Source organism: Pseudopodoces humilis, chromosome 3 (genome assembly GCF_049639895.1).
Source record: "Pseudopodoces humilis isolate 2021_Gansu_Grassland_sample_001 chromosome 3, ASM4963989v1, whole genome shotgun sequence".
NCBI classification, from domain to species: Eukaryota; Metazoa; Chordata; class Aves; order Passeriformes; family Paridae; genus Pseudopodoces; species Pseudopodoces humilis.
In genome coordinates this window covers 104,361,461-104,386,020 of record NC_142202.1, presented here as the reverse complement: position 1 = coordinate 104,386,020, position 24,560 = coordinate 104,361,461, and the positions used below count along the sequence as shown (strand labels likewise).

Below are 24,560 nucleotides of genomic sequence, written 5' to 3'. Positions count from 1 at the left end.
ACTGCCTGAAATTTGTCTGGGGTGTGTGTGCATGTGCTCTTGCTCAAAAAGCTGCAGCCTCTTCTGAGAGAGAAAAGCCATTATATTTCCCTGGTGTCTTGTCCTGTGGCTTTCTCCTGCTTGAAGGGTGGTGGTCCCTCTTCCCTGATACTGTTTGCAGCCTTCGGGAAAGTGATGGTGCTGTGCCTTTGCAGTAGCACTTGCTGAAGTGAGTCAGTGCCTGCTGGATACTGTACAGCTGAGGGGTTGGTGGTTCCTCTTCTAAATCAAGGCTTCCTCTTCCCTTGATGGAGGTGATGGGAGAGAAGATGATCCTGCAGTACAACAGGGTACAGATTTGGCAAAGGTGTCTTCTAAAGCCCTGTGCTGGAGATCAGGGTGCCTTTGTGCCCTAACCCATGCTTTCCACTAAGCTCACTGCAGCTTCCTGCAGAAATTGGCAGGAGTTCCAGTGCCAGGAACCAGCCTAAATGCTCTTGCCCAGATTTGGCAACAGAGCGGGCAGTTCCTTGTGCCTCGCTCATCACACTGGGAGCTTTTTCTCCCGTTCTTTGCAACTACTGTTCTGGAGACTGAAATGCAAAATTAGCCTAGACCAACACTTCTAGTGAAGGAAGAACGGTGTCTCAGCTCCCCTTGAGCCCTGCCCTGGCCCTGCCGCATTTTCCCAAAGAGGAGCTGTAATCCTCGCTCCCCTCCCTCTCTCCGCGGCTGCTGAGCGCCCGTCGGGGCGGGGGGGCGAGGGCCACCGGCCCGCCCCGGGGAGGAGGCGGCGGGGGCGGCCGATGGCCCCTCGGTGTCCCGTCCCCTTCCCCGTCCCGGCAGCTTTAAAGGCGGCGCGGCGGGCGCGGGCCCGGCGGCGGCACCATGGGGCGGGCCGGGCTCGGCATCCTGCGCTGCTGCCTGGCGCTGGCGCTGGCGCTGCTGCCGCTGCCCGCGGCCCCGCGGGGCCCCGCGCTCCGCCCGCGCCGGCAGCCGCGCCCGGGCGGCCCCTCCGCAGGTACCGCACGCCTAGCTCTTCCCTACCTGTGCTCATTACTCGAAACATCTTTATTTCTGACTCCTGGAACCAACAGGTTGCTGAAAAGCTCTTTTTTTTTTCTTCTCAATTCTAAAAAAGAGAATTCTTTTACCTACAAACACTGCACTGGGTTTCTTTCTCTTCTTTCTTTCTTTCTTTCTTTCTTTCTTTCTTTCTTTCTTTCTTTCTTTCTTTCTTTCTTTCTTTCTTTCTTTCTTTCTTTCTTTCTTTCTTTCTTTCTTTCTTTCTTTCTTTCTTTCTTTCCTTCTTTCCTTCTTTCCTTCTTTCTTTCCTTCTTTCTTTCCTTCTTTCTTTCCTTCTTTCTTTCCTTCTTTCTTTCCTTCTTTCTTTCCTTCTTTCCTTCTTTCCTTCTTTCTTTCCGTCTTTCTTTCCGTCTTTCTTTATGTCTGTCTTTCGCTATGCATGCATGCACTAACATTTCTTCATGTTTTCTCAGCTTCCCAAAGGCAAAACTGAGTTACAGGGTGAATATAGACTATACCTGGATGGGATCCTAGATTCGTCTGGTCTATTATTCCATTCAAAGGCAATATCAACTATGCTGCTGTGCTTCCTGAGGGAATTTGTGCAATTTCAATTTTTCCCTGTGTTTTCACTTGAATCAGAGAAAAAGGATTTCTAATGCCTTGTAGGGGGGTGGGGGAAGTGCTGTTTTCGCCTCTACTTTTAAGATACTTGTGAAGATTTTTTAAATTTAAGCTGGAATGGAATAATACAAGTGAACTTGATAGTAGCCAGGAGAGGTGTGTCAGGTTCCCAAAACAGCCCTCAAGGTGTGAATTCAAACTGGACACCTCATATTTAGCTATTTAATGCACTGGTGAGCCACAATGTCTCTTTTATAGAAATACTCTGGTCTTGGGTTGTCCATTTTTCAGCTGCAAATCCAACCTTGATGGTATAAAGTAAGTACATGGTACCATCAGTGTCCTGGTATCAGGACAGGGCGGGGGCATTTCAGTTGCACTGTCACTGTCTTGATTGTTTTTTGTCTTCCCAGAAATGTTGCTTGTCTCTGATCTGAGCTATGGCTTTTCTACTTCTGTCTAGATTTATATGACAGTGAGGAATTTTGGAAGTGTGTGTGTAAATGTTCATTTTTACGTATAAAATTACTTCACAAGTAATTTCACTTTTCTCTCTGTTCTACAAGCCTTAAAACAGTAACAATTTCTAAAGAAACCTTTTTACGACATCATTTGTGATTTTTCCTTGTTGGCCTTTATTTCTTCTTGTGTATTTTGGATTGTGATTTACAAACAAGAAATAATTCCTAATTGGCAATTTATATTGTTACTATCCTAAAAGATACTAGGATCTGTTCCCCACATGATCTACTCAGATGTTTTGCCATTTTATTTCTTTACCTTATAAAAACTGGAATTCAAGCTTTATGAAAATAAACAGTAAATACATTTTTATATAATTGCTCCATCTCTTTTTTTGCTGTTACATGAAAGCCATAACCCTTTGTTTCAAGGATAGTTTGACATTTTGAGGGCTCAAATGTGCAGATATCTATTAATGCTTAGAAAAATTTAGTTATTTATTACTTGTCAAAATTAATATTTAAGACTCTCTAATATGTTGCTCACTATAATTTGAAGACTCTTCATAAAGAATCAACCAACATTATCTGGCAGTAGTTTGCCATGACAGCACTCACTGCCCTTGGGTGAGAGCTCCTGCTCTGTGTAGGAGATGACTGAAGCATTTTCCTTCCTTCTTGGCAGACACTGCCTGTAAGAACCGGCCTCTAGACCTCGTCTTCATCGTAGACAGCTCCCGTAGTGTCCGACCTGAAGAGTTTGAGAAAGTGAAAATCTTCTTGTCAGAAATGATCGATACCTTGGATGTTGGTGAGAGAACAACGCGTGTGGCGGTCATGAACTACGCGAGCACTGTCAAGGTGGAGTTTCCTCTCCGGACCTACTTTGACAAAGCCTCTATGAAGGAGGCTGTGTCTCGCATCGAGCCCTTGTCTGCTGGCACGATGACCGGCCTTGCCATCCAAACTGCCATGGATGAAGTCTTCACCGAGGAAATGGGCACCCGGCCAGCAACCTCCAACATCCCCAAGGTGGTCATTGTTGTGACAGATGGACGGCCACAAGACCAGGTTCAAGATGTGGCGGCAAGCGCCCGGACAGCTGGCATCGAGATCTACGCGGTCGGGGTAGACCGGGCAGACATGCAGTCCCTGAGGATAATGGCCAGTGAGCCTCTGGATGAACATGTCTTCTATGTGGAGACCTATGGTGTGATCGAAAAGCTGACATCCAGATTCAGGGAGACTTTCTGTGGTAAGGGGGTCAGTCCAAGAGAGTAGTGTAACTTGGCTCCATTTGATTTCTGCTGCGGTTCCACTCCCTAAGAAAGAAGTTTTTCAGAAGTGTTATGTATCACATCTAAATATTTCCTTTACCATCCTTTGGGCAAACAAGCCAACCCTCTTTTCCAGTGGAGGCCAATTAATGGCCTTTCATTTTGAATAGTGACCTAGTGTAGGTAACATTTCTGACTCGAGTGGACCTCCTTGTGCAGTTGGTCAGATTTTGAGAGAAAGACAAATCACAGCAATCTGGACATGGTTTGACTGCATATGTTTACTGAATTACTGAAGGTACACACCAGAGCTGTGCAGGCTGCTTTTTTCTTTTCCCATCTTGCTGGGAAGCAAGGAGGATGGGAGTATGGAGCTGAAGGGATTCCTTATAGGTTCAGAGTAGGTGTTCAGAGTTCAGTGTGGCAGGTAAACCACTGCACTGGCTTGAGCAATCTGGTACAGGATTAAGTGCCCAAATGCAGCAGCAGGTCATCTCAGGGCAGGCTTTCACTCCTTAGGCACTGCTGGGCTTTTCCAGTGTGCCAGGCTCAAATCTCCCCCTGTTTCTCTGAAACTTGGTTTAGACAAGGAACTAGGGGATGGGATGAATTAGCTTTGCTTTTTCAGGGCTGATCTTATAAAAATGCTGTATGTATTTGGTGTCAGCTAGAATTCCACTAACAATGCTAAGCCAGACTGGGCTCTTACTGTCATTTACAGGGTAAAAAAGGTCACCTGGAGTATTTAGAACTGCCTATAGATAGCTGCGACACAGCCCTATTCACAAAAATCAAATGACAACTTCCTGACAATTAAAAAACTTGTGCAAAGTAGATTTTTCTAGTGAATTTCTAAGAAATTTACAATAAATCTCCAGCAAATAATAGGTAAAATAAAAAATAAAATTATAATAAAATATACTAAAAATATAAATAATAATAGAATAATAAAATAATAAATAATATAATTATATAATAAAATAATAAAATAAAATAATAAAACAATAAATAATAAAATAATAGGTAAAATAAATAACACTGTAAGAGGATTAAAATAAGAGCCACTTTCTTGGGAACTTGGTTGGTGGTATGTTACTTTACTATTTCAGAGCCTTACTAAAAATTGCCACCACACTTTTTGAGTATATTTAGAGTGAATAGACCTCTTTCTCTAGGTGTGAAAGAAATATGTAAGACAATCTGCAGACAGGTCACTTTGTCCAATAGCTAGCTTAGGAAATGCCTTGAGGTTTGGCTTGACACCATATTGTGCTGCTGATGTGACCAGATCCTCACAAGTGCCCACCTGGTGGGACAGGTATGTGTGCTGTCATGTCCATCTATGATCTCATCAAAACAAGTCCTTTCACAGCAGCAAAGAAAAATCTCATGTTCTTAACAATAAACCTACTGTTCATTGTGCTGAAGCATAGAAATTATGCCCCTGCAAGGCTGGAGGGTAAATCAGAGTCCTCACACATGTAAGCTTCCAGTATAACTCTGAGTTGCCTGTGTGTAATTTGCCAGAATCTGTGGGATTCATGAAAAAAACAGGGTGAAGGAAACAGTCTTTAAAAAGACTTCTATAAACCAAATGAATCTAAGAGTGTCTTGTAAGACAGTGTGGTAAACTGGGTCCCTTTCCAGTTCCAGAGTGCTTTTTGGTCAGAAATCTGGGCTCACCAGTGGCAATTAGGATTTTCTTTCGCTTAGACTAAGGCAATTAATTTGTTTGTAGGGTGAACTGAAAACAGGAAAACTAATGTTCAGGGGAAAAATAGTTGGCTAAGATCAAGATCTTGATGCATTGAGAGCACTATTCAGCATGAGGCCACCCCAGAGATGGAAAAGTCTTGATTAGCCTTGAATAGTTGTCCAAGTCAATGGACGTTTGACTTTCCTACCACAAAAATCTGACCATTTGAGTCTGAGCTTCTCACTTATGCTTGAAAATATCACCCAGAGATTTTGTTCATAAGTCATGGAGATTAATTCTCTTATTCCCAAGTACGTAGGGGATGAAAAGGTGCTGTCACCAATGAAAAGGTGCTGTCTGTGTTTCAAAATGTAAAGATATGACAACTCTATCACCCTTTTTAGCAGAATTCCAAATTTTCCTTGTTTTAGAAAATGGGGAATATTGCCATTTTGTTGTCACAAAATTGCCTTGTTTTCAGAAATACATGAGAAGGTTCAAGCACTCTTTTTTAATTCACCAGTATTGTTTTGGAGATTGATTTTACCAGTAGTCCATACCCACAATAATACTAATCAGTAACTACTAATCTTGAGTACAAGTCTCAAAACAGACCTGTTTTCCCATTTATTTAACCTCCCTCCCTCCCTCCCTCCCTCCCTCCCTCCCTCCCTCCCTCCCTCCCTCCCTCCCTCCCTCCCTCCCTCCCTCCCTCCCTCCCTCCCTCCCTCCCTCCCTCCCTCCCTCCCTCCCTCCCTCCCTCCCTCCCTCCCTCCCTCCCTCCCTTTAAGATCCTTTTCATTGCTGTCTTCTCCCTTCCAGTGTGATGTTACTGAATGCTTAAAATCTCTCCTTGTTGAACCCTTTTCCATTCATTTTTTTCCTGCCACCTCAGGTAATGAGTTATTTCTGTGCCATTGATGACCACTCTCTCCTGGCTCTGGAGTGGTGCAAAGGAGGCCTGTAACTTGTTGTGACAGCAACACAGCACTGACATTTACTATCACTAATCCAGCAAACAGTGCAAGATGTACTTCTGTAAGCATGAATGATTAATGCCTGTTCCTTTCCTGTGGGATGCCTGAAGCACCTCTCTGTCAATGCCCTTTGTAGCTGTGAACGCGTGTGCCCTGGGGACCCACGGCTGCCAGCAGCTCTGTGTGAGTGATGGGCCATCCCACCTCTGTGACTGCTATGAAGGATACACCCTCAATCCAGATAAGAGAACCTGCTCAGGTATTATTCCTTTGGATAATGAGTTCAACTAGAAAAAAAAACCCAAACAACTCTACTTGTCTGCTTCTGTTGAAACAACAAACATTATTCTAGAAATAAATAATAAATATAACTCAGCTGCAAGTAAAGGTGAGATGTAGTTTGATTCTATAGCGATCCTTTTTATTGTGCCTACAGATCCATTCATTTGGCATCCATTAGATGCCAAAACAAAGTCTTCGGATGTAGACACTATAGATATTTCTCCTACCCCTTGTTCTAATTCCTTCAATTACTTTTGCCATTTCTGAGCTGATTCCAAATCAGCATATATTAAAAAATGGGAGTGTGCACTTCATCCCAAACTCCTTGTTATTAACAACAAGTTGTTTCTCTAACATGACTAAGAAGCTGTGGACATGTGTGCACCTGGGAGGCACGAGTGTGACCAGGTCTGTGTGAGCAACAACAGATCCTATGTCTGTGACTGCTATGAAGGCTACACCTTGAATCCAGACAAGAAGTCTTGCTCAGGTAAGAATTAAAGGCTACTTGAATATATGAAACCCATGGAGATATGGACGTATTTTCTGAGTTACCCTAAAATGAGAACTCAGCTGTAGTCTTTTCCTTGGTTCCAATAACAATAACATTGCATTTTTCTTTAAATTTGTTGATTAAAAAATGCAGTTTGGCACTTTTTACTTCTTTTTTTCTACTGTTTTATGGTCTTCACAGAATTCCATAAACATTTAGCTGCTTAGTCTGACCACAGGGCAGGTTATTGCTCATCTCATGTAGGTTTGTAGCTTCATCCTTGCTGGGGATGTATGGAACTGTTGGAATTGCTGATGAAAGACAGAACTGCATCAGATGTGGTGTAGTGATGTCTTGCACTATCTGCCTCCTCCATTAAATAATTAATAACTGAATTCAGCTCTCTGCAGCACAATATTATAATGTAGTAGGACACTGTTTAAATCATAAGTAAATTGTAATTACAAATGTTGAGCATTTAAAACAGTGAAGTATCTGGGAGGGCTTAATAGGTTTCTTTCCTAAACCATGGCTCATCACAGCCATGGACATGTGTGCACCTGGAAGGCATGACTGTGCCCAAGTCTGTCTGAATAATGATGGAACCTACAGCTGTGGCTGCTATGAAGGATACACTCTGAATCCAGACAAGAAGACTTGCTCAGGTAATATCTGATTAAGGAAAAACTGTGTTTCACTAAAAGCAAGCAGCTTTTAAAAATCTAGCTAACATGTTATTTTTCATATAAACTATCCCAGAGTTTCTTTTCAGCTCCTGAAAACTCAGGGCAACTTTGTTTTTCTGTATGTACAGTAGTAATTTGAGATCATTGGCTCTTCTGCAGTTGTGTGAAGCTTGTATTTGGGTAAGATTAAGTTGTGTGAAACTTGTATTTGGTTAAGATTAAAATGCCACCTGGCATTTCCTTGAGGACTTCACAGTGTTTTCACACCATGGAGCATGAATTGCCACATCTGATATGTGATGTGGACCACTTCTGTCAGAAAACTCTTCAGTAAAGCAGCACAAGGGAATGAGACAATGGAGAGCATGGACTGTGATGGAAGAGAGATTGAAGTTTGTATCATCATGAGTGTGACTGCTTTTTCTGGTGGATGTGTTTGGACCTTAAGAAATATTCCAGCCTTGGAACTCTAGAGAATGGAGGGAAATGTTCCTTCTCAGTGATGGTCAATTGTGGAGAACAAGAGCAGAGATGTAGCTGGTACTCAGGGATGTACACATAAGTATATATTATCTACAAATTAATATCTATTCTATATTATCTTCACTTGATTAGGGTTTGATTTTCACTCTGAATTTCTTTGGATGTCTCATTGGTGATTTATTTAGGGAAAATCCTTTTTTTCCCCCACTTCCACTACAATCCTTTTCCTTACTATATTTTGTGCGACAAACTGTTGAACATAGGCTTTCAGTTCCAGGAAGTTCCTAGGTAAATCTCTCAAGTGAAGTCACAGGTCTCACATGTCAAAGAGGGGAAGCCAGAGGGCCTCAGTATTTCTTCCTGCCTAGGTTAGGAGGTGATTTTGTAAATATGGTGCCTAGGATTAGCTCTTAGCTGGCATTACAAAGAGGCAATAAACATGTGAGGAAATGTAAATTCAATTAGGCCTTCCCTTTGGGAGTCCAATCCTAAACCTCATTTCACAGCACTTCTGATTCTCCTTCTGCATACTCAAACTTTAAATTATTTTCTTCACATGCTTTTTATTTTTCCTTCTGAATCTCATTTTTCAGTATCCTGCTAATGATTTCCTAGCCATTCAGGTCTTTGTGGAAATTATTTCACAAAGATGGGCAAAAAATGATGCAAAAATAGTCTAAGTCTGGGAGAGGGTCTCTTTTTCCCTTTTTCTTTTCCTTTTTTTTTTTCTCTTTTTCCTTTGTTTCATTTCCCTTCTCCTTTCTTTCTTTCTTACTCTCTTTTCTCTCTCTCTTCCTCTCTTTCTTTCTTTCTTTCTCCATCCTTTATTTCTCTTTTCTCTCTCTCTTCCTCTCTTTCTTTCTTTCTTTCTCCATCCTTTATTTTTTCTTGTGCCTTACTGGGCCTTCTTACTGCAAAGATATCCAAATATAGGAACTCCTGCTCAAGCTTGCCCTTTCAGAACTGGTGTGTTAAATTTGGCAGAAAACAGCAGCCTCACACATATAGTGCCCTGTAACTGGCAGTGGGTGTCACATCTTTTTTAGCAGCCACATATACTTTTCTGTTTATGGTCTTTTCACTCCATAAAACAGTGTCTTCTCCAACTCAATTAGAGCTGAAGTAATGCCAAATAGTCTTTTAAAATCAGATTTTAAAATCATGAGATATTTGTTCTCTGAAATTCTGTTGGATAACTGTTTTGTAACTTTATCCCTTCTAGTTTCATTCCTTTTGCCATCTGTTACAGCTGTAAAAAAGTGTTGCCAGTATTCCAAAATTTTGTACTAATTTTGTGACATTGATAACCAGATAAAAACCACACACTTGTGCACCCTTTTGTGTGTGCTGACATGCAGTAAAAACATCCTGGTTTGAATCCAAATGAAGATACATTTGCAAATGAGAATCACTATGACCATCTAAAGGCTGCTTCGAAGAAGTTTGGATATGGATTAATATTCTTCTTCTCTGAAATGCCTCCCTCAGCTGCTGATGTGTGTGCACCTGGCAGGCACGACTGCGAGCAGGTCTGTGTGAGGGATGACCTGTCCTACACCTGTGACTGCCACCAAGGCTACACCCTCAACCCAGACAGGAAGACGTGTTCAGGTAAGAGCAGATTGCTGATCCCTTTCCATCCATGCCCTCCCCAGCTAAGTGCACGTATTGCAGTAGCTCTTGTTAGTGTATGAATATATTTGTATCTGTCTGAGGAACTTCCAGGTGCACTCAGGTGTTAAAAGACAGTTCTATGTCACTCTGTCTTGCCTACTTTGAGGTAAATTCAGAGATACAAATAACTTTATATGTAAAAATGTTAGTAAATACTTACCATGCAGTCTTTGTCAACTTATAAACAAGGCTTTCCCTAATTTATGTAATATTCAGCAAACCCAGAACTGAGAAATTGTTGAGGAGGGAAGAGCTGGGGTTAGTCACGCACTCTGCAGTACTATGGAATGTGTGTACCACCATGCAAGACAGTTCGAGGAGATGTCCTCCCCTCCAGGCTGAATTTCATCTTGCTGTTCCTTTCTTTAGCTTCTTGGTGACTTTGTGTTACAGTAAAAATGTAACAATTTCAGAAGTGTTTCTTTCCTTCCCAGTCTACTTACTGTAAAGTTATTGTGTACTGGAAACCTTTCCTAGTGTGCCTTTTGGAGCTGATGTGGCATTTCACATCTGCTGGGGTTACACAGCTGGGTCAGAGGGAGCAAGGTCTGAGGTATCCCTTGTATTAATTAATGTATTAATCCCCAGTAATACAATTGCTGCTCCAAGGTGAGATCAGTTACACATCTCAGTAGCTCCTGATAAGATTCATAGAGGATAGGCTTTCCAGCATGGAAAAGCACTGCCATTGTGAAGCATAAAAAATGCTATCTTGTTTCTGGATAACTGCTTCTCCAAAGCACATCCTGTGTGAACTGGTGTGTGTGCACCAGGAACCCACAACTGGCAGCAGGTCTGTGTGAGTGGATGATAGACCTGTGACTGCTATGAAGGCTTTATCTTAAATTCAGATGACAAAACACGCTCAAGTAATAACTTAATGTTGGGGTTTTTTCTGGATATGTTTATTTATTGAAACACCTCTTTAATGTGTTAAATAATTTTAATCTGCTTGAGAAATGGTCTATCAATTCACAAGCTCTCAGGAAGTATAATCCCTTTTCATTCTTTTATGCTTCTTTCCATTTTTATTTTGAGCTACTTTGGTCCTTCTTGCTTAGTTATAGCAGTTACTGTATTTAAAACTAGTTTAAGTTTAATTTTGCCTCTTAACTATCATCACACATTTAAGGACTCACTGTATCTAAAAATACAATCTGTCATAATCTGCAATCCTAATGAAATGGGAATAATTGGGGGTGTTGGCAGGGTTCTGGGGCACCTGTCTCTGGGATTTGAGTTTCCATTGCATACCAGCATTTGGAGAATGGCTGGGGGATCCTGAGTGGAACAATACTCAGGTTAGAACTACTGCAATGTTAAACTTTGTATTCTTGGCCTCTCCCCCAAGCTGACTGGGGCAAGTATGAACTCACTGTTTTCTCTTCAGATGGGCAATACTGGGATCAAATGCTGGCAGAACCTCCCCACAGTCTGATGTAGAATCTGAAATTAAACTGGGTTGGAAGGGACCTCAAGAGGTACCTAGTCCAGCCCTGGTTCAGGGCAGGAATAACCTGCTGTCACATCAAGAAGACTGTGTAAGAGCACAGTTATAAAATTGGTGGCTGTACACAAACACCATCTGCAAAAATAGTTTCTTTTTGGTCTAGACTTGAACACAAAGGCAGTGCAAAAACACAACTTTAACATGTTTTGTGTGACTTGTTGGGCATCCCACTGGCCACAGGAATGCCCCAAATTTTGAATATCAAATACAGAAGACTGTCAGTTTCACAGAAGGACTGTAGAAGAATTCACAGCACCCTTGGAAAATTGCCAGAGTTGGTTGGAAAAATAATTTTGTTAAAACGGACAAAATCCAAGGAGGATCTGTATCTGTCACTGGAGAACTTAAATGCAGACATAAAAAGTTAACTGGCAGTTGGTTGGAAACCAATCATGTTGGTGTGATGTTTTGAACTGGCCTTCCTCCAGCTGACTCTTGAACAGCTCTTCTTTGTACATTGACCATAAAGTCAGTGGAATGTTCTAAGGAGGGGAGCTGAACAAATACAGGCTCAGTGGAATCGAGGAGACACCAATTTCAATATTGGCTTTAATACAAATGAGTTTCTGCACTGCCAGATTTGCAGCCTCATAGATTTTGCAGTTTCCTTGCAAAATGGGAGTATTAATGGCATGTTGCCTTCGAAAGTAATGTTTAAAAAATATTTATTAAGAGATGGGTACTATATACAGGTATTACCTCTTGATAACTTATTAAAAATTTATTTGTAGGCTCTCTTTTAAGAAGGCTTTGCCTTTGGAAGCTTATTATTCCAGTCTCAGATGTGGATGGAGTCCTCACTACAGTACCTGTGCTGCAGAAGCTGCTGATACATTTGTTCTCAGCCTTCAGCAAGCAGTGCAGCCTTAACTTATTTACTTTATGGAGTAGATGAGGTTAAATTGCCTTTCATGCAGCTGAGAACCCACAGCCATCTATTGATACTTGACATTATTACACTACAATGAAATTGTTTTCTCTCTGAACTCTTGTCATCTTTTTTGTGAATTATGGAGAAAAAGGAATTCTTGAGGACAGCTAAGGCTGGTGCCCTGTGTAATTCTGGAAGACTGAGGTCAAGACCTAGGAACAGATTCAATCAAGCACTGTGGAGTACGCAACGCTCACTTTCTCTTCCTGAAGGGACTGGTGACTCCTCTGTCATATTAACTGGCTCCTCCAGTTAGATTGCTGTGACTTTCTGCTAGATTTTAAATTCAGTTGGGCCTATTTGAATGATGTCATTCCCACCATCTATATTCATGTGACATCTGAATGGATTTGTGTCCAGTCTCTTGAATCAAAAAAGATACTCCCCGCTATGCACGCATATTGCAAATGTTAGAAACCAAGAGTACTTGTGGGACTACACAAAGTTGATGGTGAAGCTGGCTGGTCCCAGCAGCCAGGCCTCTCTTTTTTTTTTTTGCTCAGTAATGGTCTAATTTAAAGAGTATAGAGGATGCAGGATCCAGGATCCAGGCAGGCAGGTGAGGAATACCCTGCTCTTCCTCCTTCTTGGTTAGAATTGAGCTCTCTCTTGCCTGTCCTGGATTAGGACACTCAGGTCTCTGGCTACACACCAGCCCCTGTTCACTTCTGCCCCTCCTTCCCAACTGCCCTGGGTTGCAGTGCTTGCTGTGGCAAGCATGAGTCTGATTCCTTCCACAAGATCAAGCATTTTCTTGGGATTTAAATGTTCAATAATTGTAATAAATATACTAAATGCTGTTTTCTCTCTTAGGAGCCATAACAAGCAGTCTTGTAACAACTGAAGAGTCCTGTAAGTGTGAAGCCATAGTTGCCCTCCAGGACTCAGTGACCTCACGGCTTGAAGCTCTCTCCACAAAATATATCCTTTTTCTTACATGATTACCTGCATTCAGCCCTTTCCTGGTACTTTAGAGGTACCTGTTTTGATATAAACCAGGGAAGAAATATCCCCCAAAAGTGAAAGTATTTTCAGAGTGATTTTAGAAATATCATGTAAAATAATAAAAGGTGTTGCAAACACCACTATGTTTCACATTTCATTGAAGAGCAACACAATACAGATAAAATAAGTGCATATGCCCATATCCCCTAGATTACATGTGCCATGCTGAACATCAACCACTGCTCTACTTGTAATTCTTCTGGCTAGCTTTTACATCAATAGCCCTCCTATTATGTTCCAAAACTTTAAAGACAGCTTCACGGGCAGTGTGACAACAGTCCCACTAGCTGTGTATTCCTCTGCATCCCACCTCCATAGGCAGGCACTGTCCCAAGTGATTCTCAAGCATCCTCTTTTCTCTGAAAATGTGTGAGCCTATTAGTATCCTGGGATACAGGGGCAGGAGAGAGCTGCAAGGCAGGGTGCTGAGGCTCTGGGCATGCCTTGTGCCCGTAGGAGATCCAAGGTGCTGGCTGGTGGTGGAATTTGCTGGCTTCATTTGCTGCAGTGCCGTGTCTGCAGCCATGAAGAGAAATATGGTCAGCCCTCAGATTAGACATTCCACAAACACGTGGGAGAGAAAAAAAACCCCAACCAATAAAGAAAGATAAAGTGCTGAACTCTGTCATACCGCAGCAAGCCTGAATGCTAGAATTAATGCCCCCAGATGACATGGCAGGAACTAGTAACTGGAAGTTGAAGTTGGACAAGCTGTGGTACATCATAAGGCATAATTTTTAGAAGTGAGAGTGGTTGATCACTGCTACAATTTACCAAGGACTGTCACAGATTTTCTTTGCTGAAAAATTTTGAGACTGAATGCTTTTTGTTTTCTGTCAGAGGTGCTCTTATTCAAATAGGAATTGATTTAAAGGAGCATTATGTCTGTCCTTATCATCCCCATCCCTGGGGCTTCAAAATCAAGGAGGACTGGACTATTTAAGATTAAAAGAAAAGGAGAGCAAAGTAGAGAGTTTTATACATGAACTCATCATTTAAATAGTTACAAGAATTTTTCAGTTTGCCGGTTTCTGAAAGTCAAATAAACAGTTCTGCCAAGGACACAAGACTTTCCCAGTTTTTGAATAAATTCAGAGTTATTTTTATGAGATCTACGTGCACATCCCTCTTTTTGCAGTGTGTTTGGAGTTCAGTTTATCTGCCTGGGAAAAGCTAGGGGAAGACCTGATTTTCCTGGATTATAATGTGTAATTCTAGGGAATCTAATTAGTTAAAACTGAACACCAAGATATTTAAACCTGTAATGTCATCTCAGTAGTAGCACGTCCTTCAGAGATCAATCTTTCTGCCCCAAGAGCTCATGTTAAGCAAGAAAATGTTGTGGGTTTAAGGTAGGAATACACTTTATTACAAAGAGCTGAGGCTTTCTTTCAAAGTTATTCTTTGATGGGCCATTTCTATCCCTAACATCCTTTCAAGACAACCTGGAAAACATAGCAGAGACCATTACCTTCTGCTCCTCATCCCTGAGTATCATCTGATCCAACTCTTTCTAAGGAATGAGGGTTGTTGAGATTATTTGGGAAGATGCCAGGTATTGACAGAGTTCTAGTACATTTGGAAACCTCTGTTTCAAGCATGTATTAACCTCATCTAGAAAACAGTGGGGTTTTTTAAATGCAGCAATGAGAAAGACTGTAAATAAAACAAACCTTATAGCCATCTGTTTTATTGCCCTTAACAACTGACCACTAGAGGAAGTGTCTGAGAAGCTGCAGGCATATCAAGAGAGACAGCAGATTGTCTGAGCTATCATTTTGCTTGACTTTAAAATAATTTTTCAGAATCAATTTTTATTGTTTTCAGCAAGCGTTATTTCATTGCAAAGCTTACAAAAGAGCAGCTGGTTTATTATAATCAACAAACATCAAAAAGACTTCAGGAAGACAAGAGCTGAAAATACAGTGACCCTGAGGATCTTCATGTACAGTCACTCTATAGCCATGAAGCTACTCATTCCTGCTGTGCTTCAGTTTGTACTGCAGATACTGCTTTTCTGTAGTAACTGCATTTTTTATTCTCTTACGTCAAAGGAAATACAGAAAAAAAAAAAAGGATACAGTATAGCACATTATATCAAACTTTGAAATGGCAAGGCAGAATGAAAAAATGTGCCTATGTCTTCTTTCAATTAAAAGGGAAAGTAAGTTGGGATCTTGTAACTTATTAAAATAAAATACAGTATGATATGCACATTGATGTTGGAGTTATTTTGTATTCAACCTAAAGGACATGTGTTATGAAATAAAGGGTTTAAAAAACCAAAGGAAACAAAATTTTAAAGATAAAGGAGGCATAAATGGAAGAAATAAACAGAATACTGCCCCAAGACACAACTGGAAAAAGAAGTACTTGATTTTAAAACCTAGACATCACAGTAAATATAGATAAAAGATTGGACAGTAATTTCAAGTATTAATAATGTTTAAAATGTAGAAGAATGAAAGACATCCTCCAATTTAATATTTTTATCCTGAAAGATCTACCTGTGTTATTATTAGTCAGTCATTCTTGTTGTCATCACACAGACTTTACTGATACTTGTGTCAATCAAGCTTTTAGGATAAAACACACAAGCTTTTAAAAAAAATTAGTCATTAAAGGAATCCATTCATTTTATACACTTGGCTTTAATAATTATTCAAATACTTTAGAAATTGTATTTAAATTAGGAGTCAAAATGATGGGTTTTTTTTAATGGAAAAATCCCACATATTTTGTAGAATCTTGCAATATAATGATACAAAATATTATATCTGGTAACTGGCTTGTCAAGGATGTATTAAACAACATCTGTACTTTTTTCACACCTTGCACATACCACACTCAAGCACGTTATGTTCACTTCACTGCACATGGGAGTGTGACTTCAGATATGCCTATACATTAATGTTGAGCTGGAATAAAACACTACATAGCACAAGTAAACACGGGACACAGCTTCAGCTAAAAATGAGACTATAAACCCTCCAAGAATGCTGGATTTGGCTGTGCTTTGTATTTTGTGATGTGTCACTGTACTGATATTAATTTGCTGTAGTACAATTAAAGTTAATGTGGGACATCCTGGCTATGCTACACTTGCTTCCTCAAAGTGCTGTGCATGCATATTTTTTATTTCTCCAAGTCATGGAGTTTTATATCCAGCACTTTACTTTGCTTACTTTCATGTCCTCTGCTTAGGCACGGGTATTATACAGGCATTTATAGGGCCAGAAGTATGCCTTGGCCTCTGTAATTGGTAAGAATAAACAAGTTGTAAATCTAATGCAAGACTTTACAACTTCTTGGCAATTGGGAGGGGATGACATCAGACCTATTTGCACTAAGGCCAGTTTGTCAGATGAAATGTAAAATTTTATAGGATAGTGGAAAATTGTCCTGGAGGCCAGATGTATCTTGCAAGCTGTCAGCTGGGCAGGCTTTGATTCATGCACTAGTATTCATAACTTCATTTTATATTAGAAATTATAATATTTACATTCAATTCCTCTGAGCAATTACCTGCCTCATTTTGTGAGCACCATGTAAAATTCCAAGATGATACAAATTATTTGTTTAAAATAGGACATATTGTTGTTCAGAAAAATTTGATTTATTATCCAGTGTGCTACAAGCCAATAATTACACACTCAAAAGAGACGTGATTGTTTATTTCAGAGTTGTGTACCCAGGCCTGGGTGCTCAGTGGTACTCCAAAAATCAAGTGCATTGTCTATAAAAACTTTTTAAACTTAGTAAACCACAAAAAATATAGTAAAATTTCTCCTTGAGTACAATAAAATTGCAGTATAGATTCTGTTTTTGTCCATGTGCACTTCATGAGCCCCGAGTCAGTTTCAGCTTCAAGGGTCCTTCTGTTAAGTCCACCACAAAGTTGGAGGAATACTTTGGTCTGTGTGTTATGAATTCATGAGTCCAGTCCTTTCAATTCCATGGCTCTGTGTGTGGTTAGCAGTACCTGACAAGGTCTTTTCCACTTCTCAACTAGCAGATTATCTTTCCAGGTTTTCAGGTAGACTTGACCTCCATGCTTGAAAGAATATATTGGTGATTTGACTGGGACTGGTATTCTAAACAGCAAGTACCTGTGTAATAATCTCAGGGTTTTATTTAAAGACAAGAGATAATCTTGTTAAAGCTAAAGTTAAAAGCTTTCTGAAAGTTAAAGCTTTCTCTCCTACCACATCACCTGGTCATTTTTTCCTGTCAGATTCACATTATGTGAATATGTGAATTATGTGTACCATACAGAATTTCAAATTTTTCTGGATTTCTCAGTACAACCTGGCAGATTCCTTCCAATACGTCAAATCAGTGGTTGGTTCCAAAAAGTAACTTGTACATATACAGGGTTTTGGTGTGCTCAAATTCTACCTGCAATTGGACTAAATGCACCACTTCCTCCAGTCTTTCCATCAGTACTTTCCTGGTCCCAGTTATCACTATCCTGATTCTTTCTCAGAGAAACCAGCAATTGTAAACCCTCTTCCTGATTATCCACTTTCAGACACCTTTTCCCTATACTACAAGCAGAACAGCTACAAGATAATTATTTTTCTCTTCCATCATCATTAACACATTTGAATCAGACACCAATAACCTTAATTTCTTTCTTGTTTTGCGACCATTTTTCAATGAGAAAAATAATTCCACACACAGGATTTCATCCCACTTATCCAGTCTTCTGCAAAACAACAATTGTAGCATATTATTATAATTTAATGTTCCCATTTCTGACCACTTTTCATCATGATCCAATTTATATTTTGGCTACCACTGACAACAGTATTCCTTACCTTCCACTTTGTAAGAAGTTCTCCACCAAACTAGCCCAAATGATTCAAAATATATCCTAATGGAGAACAAGGAGAAGGTTTAATCAATTGCCCCATTCCACATTACTAGCTGAAAAATAATAATAATTTTTAACCATGACTTCATACACTCCACTTGTCACTGTCAAGCATGTATGAGTTTTGCAAAATTCTACTACATAATACCGATTCCACAATATTCTATCAACCCTTTTCCTTACTTTATACACTCTTTCTTCACATGTTGCACCTTTGAGTCTCTTACCCACTCCTGGATGGGGAGATATCTGCAGAATTCCTGACCGAAAGACCAATGAGCACTGGAATTACATAGTGCTATAAGTTACACAGTTCTCTTTTTAATTAGTATCATACCTTCTGTTGGTTAATGATTCTCTTGCTTCTGATGCTTAATAGACCACATGCTCAATCTTTCTTTTCTTTTGGGTCGGTGGGTTTCTTGGGTCCGGTGGTTGCAATCTGCCCCTGCCGGAATTACCCTTTACCCAGTCAGAGCTGATTTCCACACGGTTGCTGAATTGACTTTATTAGTTTCTTTCTTATCTTGGGAGTTCTGCCAAACATGGCCCATAAATTCTGCTTTGTGTCCTTTATCAGTGTGACATCCTTCTTCCCAAGCTTTATTAACCACCCCCTAGGCCTGAGATCATCAAAACTTGTCCAGACGTAAATTTTAGTATGGCAGTATTAGTGACAAGTAATTTATCTTTCTAATACCTCAACATCACTGACAGCTTGTTAGTTGCTCTCTGCTTCATGGATTAAGTCTTCTTCCTTTTTGATTATGAATGCATTTAAACTGAAAGAGGGCAGGTTTGGGTTATATATTAGGAAGAAGTTTGTTACTGTGGGGATGGTGAGGCTCTGGCACAGAGAAGCTGTGGATGCCCCATCTCTGGAAGTGTCCAAGGCCAGGCTGGAAGGGGCTTTGAGCAGCCTAATCTAGTGGAAGGTGTCCCTTGCCAGGGGAATGGGATATAAATGGTCTTTAAAGTCCCTTCCAACCCAAACCACTCTACAATTCCATGCTGATGTACGTTACACTACAAACACCGTTCACAGACAACCTGAGGTTCACAAACTTTGGGATTTTTCTTCGTGTAAAAGCGGAATGACCTTTATTAAAGAACTGGCAGTGGTTGCTAAGCAGGCTGAGCACTCCCATTCCCGGGCAGGGACCCACACCCCGCCCGGGTAGGCAGAAGCCCTCACGGCCCGGCTGCGGGGACCGCGGCCTCGCCGGCACAGCCGTTAATGGCGCCCGGCCGCGCCCCCGGAAGCGGCGCCATTTCCGCCGGCGGTTGCCGTGGGGACGCGGGGCTGGGCTGCCCGCGCTGCCGTGAGGGCAGCTCTGCCGTGAGGGCCGCTCCCGGCGCTCCGCAGGGATGTTCATCTACCTGTTCAAGAAGGTGCTGCTGGGGACGCGCGGGGCGGCGGAGGGCAGGCTGCTGTCGGGCAGGCGGGGCTGCCCTGGGGAGTCCCGGGGATCGGGAGCGCGGGGCCCGCGGGGGCTGAGGGGACCCTCGGTCCCTCGCGTCGCCTGCGGCCGCTGTGGGGCGGCTGGACGTGGAGCGGCACTCCCGGAGCGCTGCCCTGCTCTGTCCCGCCAGTTCCCGCGGCCTGGCTTCTTTGATCTCCCGCTTTGGTCTCCCTCTGCTCCATCAGCTCCCCAGTTTTTCCCCCTGTGGGCTTTGGACTAGGTTTTTCCGCTGGAGACCGAAGCCCTGTGCACTGTGTGACTCCTGTCACCTGTTTGTGTTGCTCAGCACACCTTTGACGGTGTCCTGTTATTATTATTTACTGCATGAGTTCAATTGCTTGAGGCTGGCACAGTTTCGCTGCTGCTTACGGTCTTCTCTGTTTTTTGCGTGTACAGGTCTGTTAATAGAAATAAATTGATCTCTTGTGCTATCGTAGGTGTCTCTAAGGTGTTCAGATAGACTATGCAAAATAAAACGTGGTTATTGCAACTGTGTAGAGATACAAAATACTTCTTTTTCAGATTGCAATTCCAGGTAATACTCGATTAAAATGTGTTTCTTGGAATAAGACCCAAGGTTTCATAGCCTGTGGTGGAGAGGATGGATTACTGAAAGTTCTAAAATTAGAAACACAAACAGGTAAATGGGAGTGGGGGTGTTGGTGTTTTTTGTGGTTTTTTTTTTTTTTTGTTTTTAATTTTTATTTTAAAAGCAAAACCCACCACACTTAAAAAAACATAACTTCTTCCCTGAGTTACTTGAAGATACTGCATAAGTTTTAAATCTGTACATATGTATTTCTTTTAACATCAAATTTTTTCATCACTGTCTTATGAATGCAGTTTTTCTCCAGTTGGTGTTATTTGGCACACAAGTAATTTGTCTACCCATTATATTTTTATATATGCTGAAGTTTTCTTCAGTGCTCCTTCCTTTTTTTTTTTTTTCAGGGCATATAATTAATTCTTTTTTCGTTGGCTCTCACTTTGATTTGGGCCTTACTTTGTTATTTCTTGATTTTGTTTGAATGTTTTCTTCCATCTTAATTATTTTAGGGAGAAAGCTGTGTATTTTCTTTCAAATAAATATGTTCCAGGAAAAGCAAAATCCATTTTCAAAAACTTTTAAACTTTTTTTTCTGAATGTAACAAAATGTGATAACTGTAGCTGTTGTTGTGGGTTTTGGGGTTTTATTTTTTTGTTTGTTTGTTTGTTGGCTCTTTCTCCTGAAAAGAGACCTTAAGGCACATATCAATTTGGATGTAAGATGTGAATAGCAAACACAAGGAACTGGAGGGTGGAAATTTCATCCTGCATTTACTATGTACTTCCTTCTAAGTGGTTCAGTTTATCTATGTAAATAGTGATTAGAGATTCAGTATTCATAGAAACTTATACTTATTCATGGTAACATGTATGCTTTGTTAGGTTTATTTTCATAGTGAATTTTGTTAATTTTTTTAGATGAAACAAAGATAAAAGGACTAGCAGCTTCTAACAACATTTCTGTGACTCAAACTCTTGAAGGTCATAGTGGTAAGTGTATTTGGGCATTTGGTCTATTCTTAGAATAGAAATGCAAGATTTTTGTGAAGCTGATAGAGTAATTTTGGTATAACTTTTTATTGTAAATCCGAAATAAAGGTTGTGAGTATTCAGCATGCTGTGTAACAGCTTTGTTGTATATTTTTACCATGTTATCTTGGATAAGGCTGTTAGGGTTCTCTTTTTAAATAATGTCTGTAAGATTTGTGTATCTGTTACAGCTTTCTGTTTTCTTCTGAGGAAATGAAAATAAGTTGAGTAAATCTGATTTCTGTGCTAAATATATTGTAATTTTTCCCTTTATTGTCAAGTTACAGAATGTGTATATACATAGACTGCAGTATACAGACAAAGTTTAGAGAAGTTGGAAAGCAAGCTGGAGAAGGATAACGTGTGAAAATAAAACTTTACTTTAGTCTTTAGCAAAATTAAAGAGGACTTAAATTCTCACATGAGAAATGTTGAATGGTCATCACCCATGGACGGTGGGATATGAAGAGGATGCTAATATCCTTGCATTATTCAAAGAAGTGGACTTTCTTATGAGCACTAGCAGTTGAAATCTGCCAAGAGTCAGGTTTTTTTAAAGGCTTAATTAAATAATAGTGGAACCAGTTAATTGTGAGGAATTGATTTAGTGGATACTTTGAATGGATGTCTTCAGTTTTGAAATAGATTACTATTACCTTAAAAAATCCCTGACATTCAGAATTATCTCTGATTGCATCTGTTTGTTAAGTTCATGACTGAAACACTAAAAATGGAAAGGATACAGAGAAAATGAGTACCCTGCAGTGAGGACAGGAAAAAGTGTGCTACAAGTTGATCTACCATGCAGAACTGATAAAAGTTTAAAGATGTTTCAAATATTTGAGTGGGATTGTATATGAAGCTTGAGGGTCTGAAGGATTTGTGTGTAGAATGCTCTTTTGGGTAATTGTCAGTGAGGTTGTTTTAAAAGTGCAGCAGTGGTGATAATGACACTACTAAGGGGAATAAAAACCCCAGACTTCTTACAGCAACTCTACAAGTAAAGTTTTGTCAGTGTCCCAGCGTGTCAGGTGGACAGAACCTGCAAAACCATGATTTGTGTTTTGGATGTGGAATCAGCACTGAGCAGGATTTGGAGAGAATGTTATTCCAGTGGGCAAATACAGAAGCAAAAGGAGGTCTTGAGCAGAATTTTGAAAGAGAAATAAGTGGCACAGAAAGAAGCCTACAAATCAAAGTCAGCCATGCAAACCTTGGAAAAGCTCCAGATTAATCAAGTTGGATCTTGTATTTTTATTAACTACTTAAATAGTGCCAATAAAAAGCTTTTTATCACTTTCTAGGTTTTGTGCAGGTTGTGACGTGGAATGAACAGTATCAAAAATTGACTACCAGCGATCAAAATGGCCTCATTATTGTGTGGATGCTGTACAGAGGTATTCTGCAGGATAAACTTGAGATAGAATAATACTCTGTCATGAGAAATATTTTTTTTTCCTCACTTGCAGTTTTTAAAATTCTTTTTTTGGGTTTTTATTTTGCAGGTTGTGTAGCTCAAAATAGTTTTAAAATTATTTTCAAGTTGTATTGTAAATTTGTTTATTGTATTCAAATTTATTATAATACTTGTCTATATTTTTTATAGTGTAGTCACATGTGACAAGGCCTTTGTCCTGCAGAGCTACCATAGAAGAAGATATCAGTACTTAGCCTTGTGCTTGATAAACTGCTCTAAATTTTTTATCTCTGTTGCTTGGAATACAATATAAAAAATATATTGTGCAGTGAGCACAAACATGTTAGTAGATTGCAAGAACTTACCAACACTGCATAAAGCATCAATTAAATACTCTCATAAAAACAACTTTAGAAATGTTTAAGGTAGTGAACCAATATGACTAACTAGTGTATGACTATAATTATCTTTTATTGCTCTTGACCCTTTCACACACACATATACTGTGGTTCACTGGAATTCATTTGAAAGGCAGCAAACCTCACAGTCAAGGTAACCACTTTCCAACATGTGGGAAAGAAAAATGAAATGAAGGGTTTTCCTATTCTCTTGGGAATTTTAGTTTAATGAAAAATGGAAACAAATAAAATCCTAGCTCTTTTCTCATTTCAGGAGTAAAGAATAGAAGTCTTTCTGGCTGATATATGGTGGCTACTGTCACATAAATAATCTCTTAGTTTTGGAAAACAATCAGTAAATTATGTATTTCCTATTCCTAGCAAAGCCAGTTGTTCCCTCTGTTTATGTTTCCTTTTGTTTTGTCAGTTCTGAAATTACTTAAGCACAGAGCTCTTTCTGTAGGGCCCCTCTTGGACTTTGGCTCCCCTTTCTGAGTCCTCATTTGTCACTTGGCTTTGCAAATGAGCAGCTCCTATGGGAACACTGGGTTTCACAGACAACTCTGTCTGTGTCGTCTGGGGACACTGTAGTGTAGCCTTGCTAGGCTTTTACTGAAAGAGCAGTTTAGTGATTAGCATATACCTTGAGTTCTCTAGAGGCTTATCAAATCACAAGTGTAACTCAGTTTCTCTTCTAATAGGTTCTTGGTATGAAGAGATGATTAACAACAGAAATAAATCAGTGGTTCGAAGTATGAGCTGGAATGCCGATGGACAGAAAATTTGTATTGTATATGAAGATGGAGCTGTGATTGTTGGATCAGTGGATGGTAAGATTTTAAGCTTTATTAATTGTTGTGCTATTACACAAATTTGTTTGTAGTATTATATACACAGTGGCTCTGTTTCTCTAGGTAAATACAATTAATAGTTACTAATTGCTGCTTTGACTTCAGCTGTTTTTGTTTTTACACTGGCAACTTGCATACTGTGTTTAATTTTGTGGTATATTTATTAAATGCAGTCAATGTTTTGTTCCAGGCAATCGCATTTGGGGAAAAGACTTGAAAGGTACCCACCTGTGCCATGTGGCCTGGTCCTCTGATAGCAAAATTTTACTCTTTGGAATGGCAAATGGAGAGATTCACATTTATGACAATCAGGGAAATTTTATTGTAAGTTCATTGTGGTATAATTAAGGATTATAATGATAATGTCAGGATATAATAATAATTATATAAAAGGATTATAATTGTCTTCAACAGGCATAAAAGCTCGCTTCCTCCTAATTCATTTCATGTTTGTTTAATTGGTGTACTTCAATACTGAGAACTGGACAACCTCAGAGACCTGCAGCTTTTTATTACAGTTATTTGTTTTTTGGTAGCTAAATGATTATCACATCAACTAATGCCTTTCAGCCTTGCAATAGTTACTGAAAATGTAAAAGTAGGAATGGTTAGACTGGTGAAATTAAGTGAAACTCTTTAGGACATCTGAAAATCTCTACTTTCAGAGATGTTTGTGATGATAGGTCAGATTTAATATTTTTAGCTGCTTTTTTTTCCTCCTTCCACTCTTTGGAGGAACTAATGCTGGCTTAAAGGATATTGACTTCTTACAGCTTCTGCTTCTTAAAGTATTAGCATGCTTTTAGAAAAAGCAATAGTTTTTTTCCTATTGCTCCTATTATTCTTTAGAGAAAATCTGGTAGCAAGTAGAAAAA

General features: G+C 40.0%; 2 protein-coding genes across 4 annotated transcripts in view; both read left to right on the top strand.

Annotated features, from left to right (window-relative positions):
* Positions 1-79: 79 nt before the first annotated feature.
* MATN3 (matrilin 3) lies at positions 80-15,256 on the top strand. 2 transcript variants are annotated; one of them, XM_088053321.1, is made up of 8 exons: positions 80-208; positions 2,776-3,345; positions 6,177-6,299; positions 6,687-6,812; positions 7,358-7,480; positions 9,473-9,595; positions 12,913-13,020; positions 14,818-15,256. In XM_088053321.1, exons 2-8 carry the CDS (start codon positions 2,880-2,882, stop codon positions 14,871-14,873), a joined length of 1,125 nt encoding a protein of 374 aa, XP_087909447.1. In that variant the 5' UTR covers positions 80-208; positions 2,776-2,879; the 3' UTR covers positions 14,874-15,256. The 2 variants fall into 2 exon arrangements, with proteins under 2 accessions (XP_087909447.1, XP_005521981.2); XM_005521924.3 differs by lacking the exon at positions 80-208 and adding an exon at positions 841-1,000 and having other exon boundaries at positions 6,690-6,812.
* Positions 15,257-19,263: 4,007 nt separating this feature from the next.
* Positions 19,264-24,560, top strand: part of WDR35 (WD repeat domain 35) — a 41,967-nt gene continuing 36,670 nt past the window's right edge. For both annotated transcript variants that reach the window (XM_005521839.3, XM_088053541.1), the window contains exons 1-6: positions 19,264-19,372; positions 19,966-20,083; positions 20,909-20,980; positions 22,324-22,416; positions 23,536-23,664; positions 23,876-24,009. In XM_005521839.3, coding sequence (XP_005521896.2) covers positions 19,349-19,372; positions 19,966-20,083; positions 20,909-20,980; positions 22,324-22,416; positions 23,536-23,664; positions 23,876-24,009 — 570 coding nt within the window. In that variant the 5' untranslated portion in view covers positions 19,264-19,348. The remainder of the gene's footprint in view (positions 19,373-19,965; positions 20,084-20,908; positions 20,981-22,323; positions 22,417-23,535; positions 23,665-23,875; positions 24,010-24,560) is intronic.